Raw genomic sequence first — 14218 nt, forward strand, 5'->3', positions numbered from 1 at the left:
TGGTATATTGATGATAACAAAATGAAAGAGCCTTGGCGAGTTGCAATAAGGGCTCAGCATAGGCATTTGTTTGATCCTGCACTATTCACATGCCCGAACGATGAACATCTTGAGAATGAAGTCTGTGCAATTATTGAAAACGAAGCATATCAAATGCAAGCACCAGATAACATATTAGTGCCAGATGATACGATTGACATAGGACAATTACAAAGAGACGACTATGAACCTGAGGATGTTTCTGTTGTTGGATCGTCCATAAGGGCACGGACACGAGCACGATCCAATAATGACTTCGTTAACGACAATGATGATAGTACTTCAGGGTCGAAGTCTTCTATGACTCCCGTCGAAGATGACTATATGGACACGAGTTCAGAATCTGAGAACAATAATTAATATGAATAAGTAATTCAATTTATTTTTTTTTATTATATCATGTAATACTTGAGTTTTGTTGATTACTTACTGATTTAAATTATTTTAATCATTGCAGCATCATGACTGGTCCTGGACGTAGACATTCACGGGGTAGGCAGCAGGCTCCGCTTGATGATACACATCCTCACTTTAGCATTTTGCATGATGACTCAGAAGATTTAGATGAGACTCAGTTGCCCGAGTCCACAGAGCCGCCTAGTGCTCAGCCAGAGCTTGCCCAGCCGGAGGCCATGGTACCGCAGCATCATCCCCTTACAGGTACATCTCTATCAATTTATAAACCATATATATTTTTTTGTTATATGCATTTAGTGATACATGATATATGTTCATTTCATCAATTTTTACATGTAGGAACACAACATCGACGTGCAGTGCGTGGTCCTAGTAGGGGTCTTGTTTTGGAAAAATATGTGCATACACACAATGAAAAACCGAAGGTACATATATTTCGAGATCATCCGGTTGGCACAGAGGCCAGTATCGTCGCAAATGAGATCAGTTTGTATATGTGGAATCATTTTCCGTGGGCTGCTGAAAGTTTCAAGCATGTAGCTCCTCGATACCGTGATGCTCTAGTCTCTCACATCAGGGTAAGAATTAAATTTGGATGTCTTGCATATCATTACATGATCCATATTATTTTTGGTTATATAAATAAATTTTTTATTATATGAATAATTTTATGTATTTGCCTTTTGGTATGATTACTGTGTAGGATAATATTGACTTCGAGGATTGCACTGACGAAGAAGTGACGGCATGTATTCTCAAAATGGCTGCAAATAGATACAGAGATCGAAGATGTAGGCTTCATAAATACTGCAATGAGCTGCAGGCGAAGGGGATTGATCCTGTGACCCAGCCATACAGAAATTGGGCTGGGTCTAGTGACGATTGGCGGTGGTTATGTGAGCATTTTGGAACTGAGGCATTTCAGGTATGTCTAGTGTTCCAAATTTTTTAATTATGTTATGTCCTTTATTGGTTATAATTGTATGTATTTTGTAGCGACGATCGGAGGCGAATAAGGTGAATAGGAGCAAGATTGATTCTATTCACACGCAAGGAAGTGCCTCTTTTGCACAGGGAATGAAGAGGATGGTATGTAACTACATTTGCAATCATACTTTGTAACTTTTTATTAAATATTTACATTATTTTGATATCTTTTTTTTCTTTTTTTTTGTTTGAACAGGGACTATCCGGAGTCGACGCCTATGCTAAATTCTATCAAAACAAGAGTGGCGAGTTCGTGACCGAGGAGGCGAGGCAGCGTCATGTAAGTATCATTACTCTACATTTTGAATACTTTTAAAGAGTTTGAAAAAAATTTATGATTTTATTTTGTTTATTGTGAAGGAAAAAATGTTAGAATTGAGAGAGCAGGCGACGAGGGAGGTGGGATCTGATGGTGATACTGGATCGCAGCAGGTTTGTTTGATGACAGATGATACGATTTTGGATACCGTCCTCGGGCGGCAGTTAGGATCTGGTCATAGCATGCGGTCCAAAAAATCACGCAGTTCGTCATCCGGCCGGTCTGATGATACATCGGTGCCAGAGGCAGTTAGGACATCCATGAGCATGATGCAAGATCAGATTAGTTACTGGATGAATCGTAGTCAGACGCTCGAGAGGATCGTAGCTGCGGTGGCGGGACGGCTCGGTATTGATGCTTCTGAGTTAGCACCTCTACAGCCACATGATGCCGCCTCTGCACCACCATCGCGACACGTATCGGGTCAGGGATCGACGCCTGGAGGAGGGAACGAGGCCAATGAGTCAGATCATACTTAGTTTGTACTTATTTTAAATTTAAAATGGTGTATGGACTTATATTTTTGTATATGACAAAGATGGTTATGAAACTTTTTGTTATTTAAAATTGGTCTTTTGACTTAGAATATTTTTATTGTGTTAACATATTGTTTATTTAAAATATGGTTGATCAGATAATTTATATTTGAGCAGGTTTTTTTGAAAAATTAATAAAAATTTTATTTTTTATCCAAATTTTATTTTAGCGACGAAATATTAATTTCGTCGCAAAAAAATTTGTGAACCCAAAAAATAAAACATTTATTATTCATTGCGATGAAATTTTTTATTTCGTTGCTATTTTTGCGACGAAAGTCTTAGTTTCGTCGCTAAAAATTATAACTTTTGCGACGAAATTTTTATTTCGTCGCAATTATGCCAGAGAATATTTTTATTTCGTCGCCATTATAGCGACGAAATTTTTTTTTTCGTCGCAACTTTTGCGACGAAATTATTTCGTTGCTATTTTAGCGACGAAAAAAAATTTCGTCGCTAAAAATTTAAACTTTTTGCGACGAAATTTTTATTTCGTTGCAATTTTAGCGACGAAATTATTATTTCATCGCCATTATAGCGACGAAATTTTTTATTTTCATCGCCATTTTAGCGACGAAAATTTTATTTCGTTGCTATTATAGCGACGAAATTTTTTTTCGTCGCAATTATAGCGACGAAATTTTTTTTCGTCGCAATTATAGCGACGAAAATTTTTTTTCGTCGCAATTTTTGCGACGAACTTTTTGCGACAAAATATTTTGCGACGAAATCCGTCGCTAAGTTTTGCGACGAAACTAATTTTCGTCGCAAAAAATAAGAAAAAAATTTTTTTAATCAAAATATTTAGCGACGAAATTTTTTTTCGTTGCAATTTTAGCGACGAAAATTTAAGCTCTTGCGACAAAATATTTTCGTCGCTAATACAGTACATAACTTCGTCGTCTGGGTTTACTATTTTTTGCGATGAAATAAAATATTTTCGTCGCTAAGGTCTTTTGCTACGAGGCTTTCTCTACAAATTTTTAGCGACGATATATTTCGTTGCAAATACTATTAGCGACGAAAAAAAAATTTTTAGCGACGAAAAAATTTCGTCGCAAAAAATCAAATTTTTTGTAGTGTAAGATGATGTGACAAAATGAGTTGATACATTCAGATGGTTAAGACTAATAACGAGGTGTTGCCCCCCTCAAAATGAGCAAAGTATACGTCTGCCTAACTATCTTCTTAATCCAAAATTCATGACCGTATAGAGGTGCCTCGTAGGGACCGTGGAGTAGCGATATGCAAGTTGGCAGTTATGTTGCCGACGAAAGCTTCGAGCAGCATAGCTAATAAAATAGAAAGGGAGATAATTTTAGAGAAGCCAAACGGAGAGTGACGAGTAATAATAGATGAAAATACCTCTTTATTGACATTTTAAAGAACATGGATAATAAATTTTTGAAGTCATTTTTTAATATATAAAAAATTATTTTTTAGTCTAAATATTATCTGAAAAATATTTATCTAAAAAAATATAATTTTTTATATAAATTATTTACCTTCAAAAAAATGGACTTTTCATTCTAAAGATAAAGCTATCACCAAAAGCATACATGATTGTCACTATAAAACTATTTTCATGTGGCACTTCACTTCTACAGCTCAATCAATTTATCAAGAGCAACAGTGCAGAACGATCACATGTTGTCTTATTTAGATCACATTGTGCATACCACAGATATATGCTATCTTCTTTCGGTCTTCGTGCTTGTGAAATTTTGCGTCAACCTGTCTTATATATGATTGGAAATTTCATGTGCGATAATCTGGCATTTTTAGGTTTTTTATCCCCATAAAAGTTACTGCTATGTCCTTTCTCTCATCAAATTTTTAAAGAGGATGTCTCTAATAACATAAGCTTAGTTCATTTGTCCTGATCAGAAACAATCCAATGCAATTTAAACTAGTTTATGTCACCTGCATACAGGGGCGGCTCAACATATTTGGAGACCTAAAGCGGGGCTGACGGCGCGATCGATATGGCCGCCGACGGCAGCGAGGGCATCGCGGTGGGCGCGGATCGGGCGGACGGAGGCCTCGAGGGAGGGGAGGCGCTGGTGGATCTCGTCGAGGTGGGGGCCGGCGCCGGCGTGGGCCAGCGCTGCCGACAGCCAGGGGCGGCTGAAGGGCAAGGCCACCGAAGGCGGGGAGGCCTTGCCGCCGCCTTACCGGTCGGGGAGGCCTTGCCGGGCCGGGGAGGCTCCTGGTTCCTGCCTTCCTGGTGGTCTTGCTCTTGCCTTGCCGCCTTGCCGGCCGCCGGCCGGAGAGGCCTTGCCGGGCCGGAGAGACCAGGACAGCGGGACTGGTGGAGCCGTGGAGCGTGGACTTGGAGGCGGGGCGGGACTGGGACGCCGGAGGCGGAGCAGCGGAGACATGGAGGCGGAGCGCCGGAGGCCTGGAGGCGGCTCAGGCGGGACCAGGACGCCGGAGGCGGAGGCTGGACGCCTGAACCGGGATGCCGCCTGAAGGTGGAGGCTGGACCGCGATGCCGGGCAGCCGGATGCGAGCGAGCGCCGAGCGGGGGGCCTCCTGGGGGCGGGGGCCTAAGGCAAGGGCTTCGGTGGCCTTGCCCTTCAGCCGCCCCTGTCTGCATAGACTGATGAACATAAAGCTACCCACTTATTCCCTTGCCCAAGCGCAAATATAGATGCGTTTCTTGGGTTCGCCTTTGAATAGTCCATGCAAGCTTTTGGTATGGATGGACTAAATCTTTATTGAAATCCTGATCAAACTCATACGTTTTTCCTTTTTTTTTTTTTTTTTTTTTTTTTCTGATGAGAGAACTTGAAGTCGTTCCCTGGAGTTGGTGTCATTTTATGTTTAATCATTATTGATTGAAAATTGTATTGCAGCGGCTATTTTATATTTATTCCTTTTTTTAATGAGGATATTTATTCCTTGATCTTCGCATATGTATGTACAAAACAGGTATAATTATGCCAATAAATATCATTAATTTTTTTTGGAGAATATGAAAATGCATAACAGACCTATTTATATCTAACCAGTTAAAGGACTACAGGTAAAATTAATAGCAGCAAAAAAAAGAAAAAGAAAAAAAGACTAGGTGTTAATTTCCCTATTTGAATAATATATCCACAAACAATCCAAAAGAGGCAACTTGCAATTTCACATGTGTTCAATTAGTTTGAAAGAGCAATAAAAGAGAAAATGGGGCCACAAAATCATTCTCTAATTTGGCTTCTCTTTCGCAAATGTATTAACTAAGAGAAGGAAAAAGACATACACATCAACGGGACCATGACACTTGTAGACTTGGACTACTTCCCTACTTGCTTCCAATCGCATACAATTGTGTCAACATTATTGGGCAACATGTGACATGTGTAAATACAACAGGGCTCTTAGAAAATAATCAATATTATAAGCGAATTGGTGCTTGTCCCAATGATCATACTTCTCTATATAGCAACCAGACTATATATATATATATATATATATATATATATATATTAAATTTATGATTTTTCATACTCGTATGATGCCGACATGGCATGTCATGATTTAATCATGCCGACACAACAAAGATATGGGATGATGTGGCATTAGTTTTTGATCATTTATATTGAAACCCCAAAGCACTTCATATTGTTAGAGACTTCAGAGAGATTGCGCACGTGTTAAACCAGCAACAAGAGATGATGTAAAAGGGACGCGGAGTGGAAGGAACCCAGAAAGAGACCCTCCACCATCCGAACCAATGAATGCACCCTGGTGGGGCCTCCTTGCCATCTCCTCCTTCGCCCGAACGCCGGAAGACAGCGGCCTCTTTTCCGAATCTCGACCACCTTTTCTTCTGGGGAAAGGACGTGACACGATTCGTTTGCTGTGGTTGCTTCGGCCGCCGACTTCAAACGACTTCTTTCCCCTTGTCTTCGAAAAAAATCCCCCAGGCGGCCACTTCCACTTCTTTTCTAGCTCGTTTTTATTTCCACGAACCATCCTGGAGATGTTATAACCTTTGATCCGCCTAAGGCCACCACGTAGCTGGAGCGCATGGTATTGGTCTTGGGGCGCCGTAGCCATCAGCTTTTCTGGCTGGGACCAACTTTTGGTGGGCCGGAGAAAATCTTCGGAAGATTGTTCAAAGTTTCAAATGACCAGATCCATTGAATGCCCCGATAACCTTGCCGCACGTGCGTAGCTAAAATGTGAACACTAGAATAGGGAAATTATCACCTATACTGCATGCACCAGATAGCCATGTATGCAGCCAATAACAACCGTTGATTTCTATGAGTTCAGTTAATCAAGTGGGCATGTCGGTGTATCATTCTAGAAACTAGTGGTCGTGATTGGCTGCATACATGGTCATATTGATGTATACAATCTATAGACAATAGTCTCTACGATAAAATGTTAGTATCATGTCTTAATCAATCTACTATCTTCACATACTGTCCATGATACTACTAACTCTTAGGTCGGCAATGTACGTAGCAATCAGCCTAAGCAATCTTAATCAAATTGTGAGGGAGATCAATCGATGAGCACAGTGATTATATAGGATAATGCTTGTCACACTCATTTTTTTCCTACTACTCCTCGCAATTGATTAAGCATTAATTATTCGTTGGTGTTTCCCTAACAAGTCATCATGTTATGAGAAAAATAAATAAATTCTCTCCCAACAAAAAGAGAGAGGAGAAACAAGTAAATTTATTTAGTAAAATGAATATTAATTATGATAATAACATTTTGACCATTGAATGCTATAATCATAAGGACATTGATTAGTTGTTTCCTTCAAGGAGATATGGCATGTGCAATGCATGTAATAAAGTTTTGTGAAACATGAAACCTATAATTGTTAAAAAAAAAAAAAAAAGAAACATGAACACCTAGAACTTCACAAATGAAGCATGCATAGAAAAACATCTTTTTTGTTTTACTGTAGGAATCCAAATTCAGATCATTAACTCAAAAACTTGTTATAATTTCAGTTGCTTGAAGTAATTAAGTAGCAAGCATACACTTTTACTCTCTATGAATACTCTATGCGGGGATGCATCATCTATAATTCGAGTCCAAAACCTCCGGTTGCTAAGTAGAGGGGTACAAATATTGGGATTCACCTACTAAAATATATTTCTAAGCCACTCCTACTAATCAAAGAGTTTATGCAATTAACTATACCTTAGGTCTTGGATGCAACAAATGGTCCTTTTGGATGCCACTAGTGTTCCAAAGGGAAAATGAGCAGAGATCTTGGATTCCTCTAACAATGTTAAAAAGAAGTAAATGATGGCATTGTTTTTGGTTCTAGTGTTGGTGTGTCTCGACTGAAGTACCAATCAAGAAATCATCAGGGCCAATTCCATGCCCTAAGCATTCACGACCATATTCTCTTTCCTTCTGACAACACTGAGCAAATGAGAGGTTGAAATGTAACGATCCTCATGAGTTGCACCATGAAAGAGTTCAGACGCGTTATGTAATACATCAGTTTTCCTATCCAAGCCACCTTTTTAGGTTGGACATTGAATAAGAGGAGGATATGTTGCAATAAGTCTTTGAAAGATAGCATCTACCATCTTTTAGTAGTTTATATGTGCACATCTGCTGTTCCTTTTAACTCTACTAAGGGGTTAATCTGAAAAGAACTGTTCATGCAACGATGCCAAACGTGCTTGGCTTTTAGAAAAAAGGTGGATATTAATAAAATAAGTTGGATACTAAAATAATACCAACAAAATTATAATAATAATGGCAGCATCAACAACAAAAAACAGTGCTTGAAAATTCAAACGGGTTAATTGGGTCCGTTCGATGCGTGACTTGGAAGCCTATATAGAGACAGTCCAATCATTCAACCCAAAACCTGTCCATCCCAATTTCTCAACTCCCTTTGCTGTCATTGCCATCCCAAGGTGCTTGTACGGTATCTTTGGTAAGAGATATTAACGCATTCCCATTTTTGGTCATATTAGGTCGGGAAGTCCTATCATTTTTTGGGTGTATATTTTACATTCATAATGAACTTGTTATGTTATAAATTATTTTTATTTTCATATTTTATTTGAACTATTCTTAAGCATTGTTTCTTTTATCTGTTTATAATATCACAAGTTAATGGATCAATTTATGATCAATTGAAATAATGGCCCAGGACTGAGCTAATTAATCAGAAGCAGCATCCATGAGCATCCTGATACAATTTCTCCCTGAATCCCTGAGGCAAATAGAAACCATATCCCAAGAATAATCAACAGAGTACTAAGCTACAAAAATCACAACCAAATCTGCAGCAGCATTAGTCTTGTGGTATCCGTGTATTGTTTGGAACCATTCAGTTTTAGATAAAATTCTCCATATATCCAATAATAGATGGTGAACAGCAGCATATGGGGAAGGATATCTTGAGATCCATGAGATGATTGTAAGAGAACTCTCTCAAGCCAAACCTTCGTAGCATGTACATGGTTAACTGCAGTAGCCGTCCCTTCTCATACTGCTCTGAACTCGGCCATGAAATCGAGCGAGGTCGATGCCAGCTACCGTCCTCCAGCGGCAATGAGTCCACCATGGTCATCACGTACGGCGAAGCTTGAAACGCCCATATAATTTTCATAACTCCGGGGGATGGGGATTCCCGGGTGAATTGAATCACAATTAATGGAAGGACTGTTGTGCGGGACATGATCCAGGTTTCCCCAAAGGATAAGGAACATATATGAAGACAGCTAAGAGGCATTCGGATCTGACGATCTGTTCCCTTCTCCTATACAAACTGATAGCTTTGTAATTTGAGAAGCAACATGATTTGTTCCAATCTTATTTATTCTTGTAAAGTAACATATTGTAAAGAAAAACAAAGAAAATATACCTTCATTTTTACTCGCTTCATTCTGAAATGAATTGATAATTTCTGGTACTATTCATTGATTTACAGAATATTACTTAATAGATTAAAGAACAAAAAAAGAACCATCGTAATAACAACGACGGACGAAACCACTCCTATTGCCTTTTAGCATAGGACACATAAATCTGAGAAACAAATTGACCATGAATTGGGGTAACGTCTGACTACGATGTCCTATCTGTCTCTTATGGATGGATTCTTTAGGGGAACATAAGGGTTCACCCTTTTGGAGCTTGCCCATATAGGAGGGGAACATCCTATACCTGGCCGGTGTGACTACGGTTGCTCAAAACAATGGCCATCCAGACAACTCGATCAAAAATGAATCATATAATTAAATGAGCTTGCAGTGCTTTTTGATGATGGGTAGGGTCATCTTGAAATAAATGCAAATTGTTCTTATGTTGGCGATAAAATTTGATCATTAATCGATGTACTGAGAATTCGCGATTCAGTAGATGAACCCCCCAAAAATACACAGAGAGGGAGAGGAAACAACATATAAGCATGCATCTGAAAAATATAAAACATGTGAGAGAGAGAGAGAGAGAGAGAGAACAGCTAACCCTAACCCTCTGTACATATAAGCATCTGAAAAATGTAAAAGGGTTTAAAAGAATTTAAATTTGTAACCATCCCTACCTCAATAGAGTATAATCTGCAGATAGATAGAGCATTCAGTGCAACCGTGACTTCATGATCCGGAGCCAGGATCTTGCGTCGTCGAACTGCAAATAACGAAAGTCATGATTAATGTGGTGCGTTTCATTCCGTATAGAGAAGAGTAATGGAGCTAGGATTGAGCAATTGTTATAGATAAGCTGGCTGGGAATGGCTTGTCGTAAGCTAGAGGTGTCAATCTTGTTGAATTTTCTCTACTTCGGCCGTTTTCAATCCAGTATTACAAGCTGATCAGTTAGTCGTTCCCACGTAGCCCTAGAGTTGAAACTTGGAGCCGTGGGAGACTTTGCTCCATATTGTCCTGCATGATAGCAAAACTCTGCTATCATCACACCAGTTAAATGTTGACAACCACGCACCAAAACCTTTCCACACAAAACCGTAAAGCTTAGTTTTATAAATACTGTTTACAAGTATCAGGAAACAGTGACAACCATGAAACCAGACCTCATATACTCATATTAATTAGACTTCAAGTACTTTCTTACATGCACACTCAGAACCATAGTATAGGCATTCCATAAAGTTCTACAAATGGAAAGGCAGCTGTTCTCCTTCTCCTCTCTTATAATCCTATAGAAAGCGTTTGATCTAACAATCTGAGCAGCTGCTAATTAAGTTTATGTATAGCTCCATAGGCTTTCCCCCTCTGAAACCTCCGGCGAGTCATCGGAACCAGTGGGACTCAGCCTAGGAGGACTCATTAGCATCCCCTCCGCCATGCTGGCCAACAAGTTGGGCATGTCAAAGATCTCCTCCTCGTCCATAAACCCACCCTCCTTTCCCTGCCCGGACCCACTGGCCCCGCCTTCGCTCCACGAAGCCTGCGACGCCGCCGCATCCCCCTCCCTCTCAGGCTTTTCCAGCAGTGCCGCGGCGGCGGCGGCGGCGGCGGCCGCAGCGCGTATGTCCGACGGCGAGGCCGACGCGGGAGCCGGGCGGGACGAGATATCATCGGGGAAATTGAGGACCGCGTCGGCGCCGCGGAGCGCGTGCGCCGCGACGTCGTAGGCGACGGCCGCCATCTCGGCGGTCGCGTACGTGCCGAGCCAGATGCGGTTGGCCTTGCGGGGCTCGCGGATCTCCGACACCCACTTGCCGCTCCTGGACCGGACGCCGCGGTAGCTCAGGTGCTTCCAGGCGATCGAGCGGTCGGTAGGCGGGGTGGGTTCGCGCTGCGGTGCATGGGCGCCGTGGACGTGTTCAGGTGTTTGGAATGGGGATGGTCGGGCGCTGCCACGCACGTGTTCCGGATTTTGCACGTGTGAATGGGGGTGGTCCTCCATATACTTATGGAGATATATCCTGTATCTATAATATAAGTATCATATTTACAATATAAGATATGGTCGAGGTGAAGGAAAGGGCGTTTATATTTGTCAAAGTTTAACGGGGAGTGGGCAGTGGAGAATGGATAAGGTGATGGAGTGGAGGTTGGTCAGGGAAGGAGGAAGAGGGGGGGAGGAATGGGAATTTAAGGGACGGTGAGAAACGTGGGTTTTTCGCGGGGAGTGTGCGTTCGCGAGCGGTGAAAGGTGGAGGGGTTGTTCTCGGGGCGGCACGCGCTTTGGGTGCTCGCTAGCAATTAGCTGTCACCCCGAGGGCAAGCCCTCGTGCCTCAATTTTGCGTTCGGATATTATAACCCACTATCACCTATCAAATCACTTAATTTAATAATGTCAACTGTCTTTTTTTTCGAAGGAATTAACAATGGCAACTGCTATGGGCCACATTTGTGACGTTTTAACTGCACTTTGTACTTAAAGTCTCTAAGCCTCTTTTAGTTATATAATTTAATTTACAGAATCTAAGTCCGTTTGGGAGTAGATGATGGAGGACTTGCTGCATGTGCTACGCCAGATATGCCTTCCATAGCTGAATACGAATGACTATCAAATAAAATAATTTATAAATATATTAATATATATTATATTATATATATAATATATATTTATAAAAATTCGTACAGATATATATTTAATCATATATTGATTATTTATTAAAAAATTTTTAAATATTTATATAAGATTAAAAAATTCAAATAATATTTTTTAATTAATTTTTTTAGATGAGATACTGGATTGTTACAGATATAATATTAAATTATATCTAATATATAATTTATATGAAATAGAAAGTACTATAATATAGATCCATTAGATTGATTGTGGAATCCAAATAAGATGTCTTTCGATTAATCTTTCTAGATGAGACACTAAATTTATATTCTGATTGCGGCCATAGAAAGCTATACAGTATACAACAATTGTTGATGTCTTGGGCATCACAGGAATCTTGGTTGTACAATGATTGAGTTGATTGATGAGGCGGGCAAAAGATACTTGTCTTGGTATGTTTTGGATGAGGATGGAGGGACTCCGAACCTGTTTTTTATTAGTGCATTGAAGCAATGTGGGCTCTCCTCTTGGACAAAACTAGCATATTGTTTATTCAGAATTCGCTTGACATTGCACAATGCGTAGCAGCATAGTTAGCAACAATAATGCACTATGAGAATGTTACATGGGTGATAATTATATGTGTGCATTATCTTTGATGTTTTTGCATGTGGGACGATGCTCACACACCGAGGTAGTAGGTTGTAAGTAGATTAGATTTAAGTACAACTTGACCCAAATCTGACCTGAATTAACCTCAAAGCTAAAATTTGCTTCTAGGTTCAAGCATTACTTGTTTGATTTAGACAGGGAAGGACTAAACCCAAAGTTCAATCTATGATTAGAGTATATATTTGTTTTTCTAAATTAATTTATGGGGGTGTTTGGTTCGCAACCAGAATAATAAAGAGAATAAGAATCGGAATGATTTGATCGGAATCGGAATGATCAAATCTTCCAAAGCGTTTGGTTCGTCATCGGAATTAAAATCGAAATTAGAATTGGAATTGAAATGAAAATTTGAATCCATAAAGGAGTGTAGGGATTGAGTTCTATATAGATTAAGCCATTCCCATTCCATTCTAGAATCGGAATCGGAATAGGACTCCTCCTAACCAAACGGTTAGAATGGGAGTCATTCATTCCGATTTCGATTCCAGACTCCCATTCCCTTCAATCAAATATTTTTTATGAGTCAAATCAGATTTATTGGGGTTCAATCATACTGAATAAATTGCATGTCCCAGTTTCCAAATTACGCACAACCTACAAGTCCCGATTTCCACAATTCTATCACAATATTCCTAAAACCTTTTTAATAAGAAAGAGATGTCTCCTGTAAAGCCTTCCTACATTAGCCACTGCAACGTGGCAAGCAACATGCTATTGGGTCTTCCTATATATATATATATATATATATATATATATATATATATATATATATATATATATATATATATATATATATATATATATATATATATATATATCTTTATTTATGAGGGACTTCAATGGTCGAGCTGAACTTGGAACAAAGTTTCATAACCCTTCCTCTTCTAGTTGGTTTTTGTGCCTTTACAATTTATCCGCCCTTGCGCTTTCTTTGTTTAATTTAGCTGTGATTTGGACTGTCTTATTCATGTCCACGATGGTCTTATTGACATGGTCATATACCCCAAACGTACACACCATGCATATTTTTTGAGAAATTTGAAAAAAATCAATACCCATGGCTTGTTCCACTATCAAGTCCCAATGTGCCCTTTACATAAATCATAGCAATAAGAAAAATCAAATTTACAGCCCATCATTTGTACCCTGGCTCCAATTTTGAATGAGGTGCTGGACTCAAAGCTTGTGAGATGTTTCCCAGGGACACATACATGAATTTCTCACATTATCGAGCTCTTATTTTTGTTTTCTTTTTCCAAAAAAAAAAAGCCACTACGATAAGATACGTGAATAACTCACAAACTAGTACCATCCTGGTACCGCAAAGGAAGAGAAAAATCTTACGAGGAGAAATTTTTCAAAAAGTTGGTATTTATTATGTAACAAAAAGACCACGGAAAATACAACATCTCGTCTAGTGGTAACTATGTAATGGAGGGCCACATCGCCGAGAGAAGATGCTGGCCGCAAGTCGGCTCCATTTCCCAAGGAGTGGGCTGTACATGCGCCTTCCCGTTTCACATCACGTTGCTTTACTTCTTGTGCTGGCCACAACTCGGATCGAGTCGCGCTCCGAGATGACGTGCGAAGGGACGCAGCCAAGACGTTGCAATCCCCCGACATCGGGCCAGAGCTCGAACACAAACTTACAGCGGGAGCCCGCACCACTGCGCGTCGTTTGCTTCGCAGGCGGTTTTGCGAACACATCTTCCGTACTGGAGGATTCAAGCGACCGGTCATGAAAAAGTTGGCTTGCTCCCCCACCGTGCATGCAAG

At 40.0% G+C, this 14218-nt stretch overlaps 2 protein-coding genes across 2 annotated transcripts; one reads left to right on the forward strand and one right to left on the reverse strand.

Annotated features, from left to right (window-relative positions):
* The first annotated feature begins 1408 nt into the window (after positions 1–1408).
* Positions 1409–2323, forward strand: LOC140852556 (uncharacterized). Its single transcript, XM_073245931.1, has 3 exons — positions 1409–1545; positions 1640–1723; positions 1804–2323. The coding sequence occupies exons 1-3, from the start codon at positions 1534–1536 to the stop codon at positions 2239–2241; spliced, it is 534 nt and encodes a 177-aa protein (XP_073102032.1). The 5' UTR covers positions 1409–1533; the 3' UTR covers positions 2242–2323.
* A 7914-nt stretch (positions 2324–10237) lies between these two features.
* On the reverse strand, positions 10238–11331 carry LOC105054362 (ethylene-responsive transcription factor ERF027-like). Its single transcript, XM_073246069.1, has one exon. The coding sequence runs from the start codon at positions 11155–11157 to the stop codon at positions 10492–10494; it is 666 nt and encodes a 221-aa protein (XP_073102170.1). The 5' UTR covers positions 11158–11331; the 3' UTR covers positions 10238–10491.
* Between the last annotated feature and the right edge of the window lie 2887 nt (positions 11332–14218).

Source organism: Elaeis guineensis, chromosome 11, assembly GCF_000442705.2.
Source record: "Elaeis guineensis isolate ETL-2024a chromosome 11, EG11, whole genome shotgun sequence".
NCBI lineage: Eukaryota > Viridiplantae > Streptophyta > Magnoliopsida > Arecales > Arecaceae > Elaeis > Elaeis guineensis.

Bases quoted from the DNA above. Each gene is read 5' to 3' on its own strand.
- LOC140852556 (XM_073245931.1), top strand. The intron at 1,724-1,803 runs GTAAGTATCATT...TTTATTGTGAAG, and splicing joins AGGAGGCGAGGCAGCGTCAT to GAAAAAATGTTAGAATTGAG.
- LOC105054362 (XM_073246069.1), bottom strand. From the start codon at position 11,157: ATGGAGGACCACCCCCATTCACACGTGCAAAATCCGGAACACGTGCGT.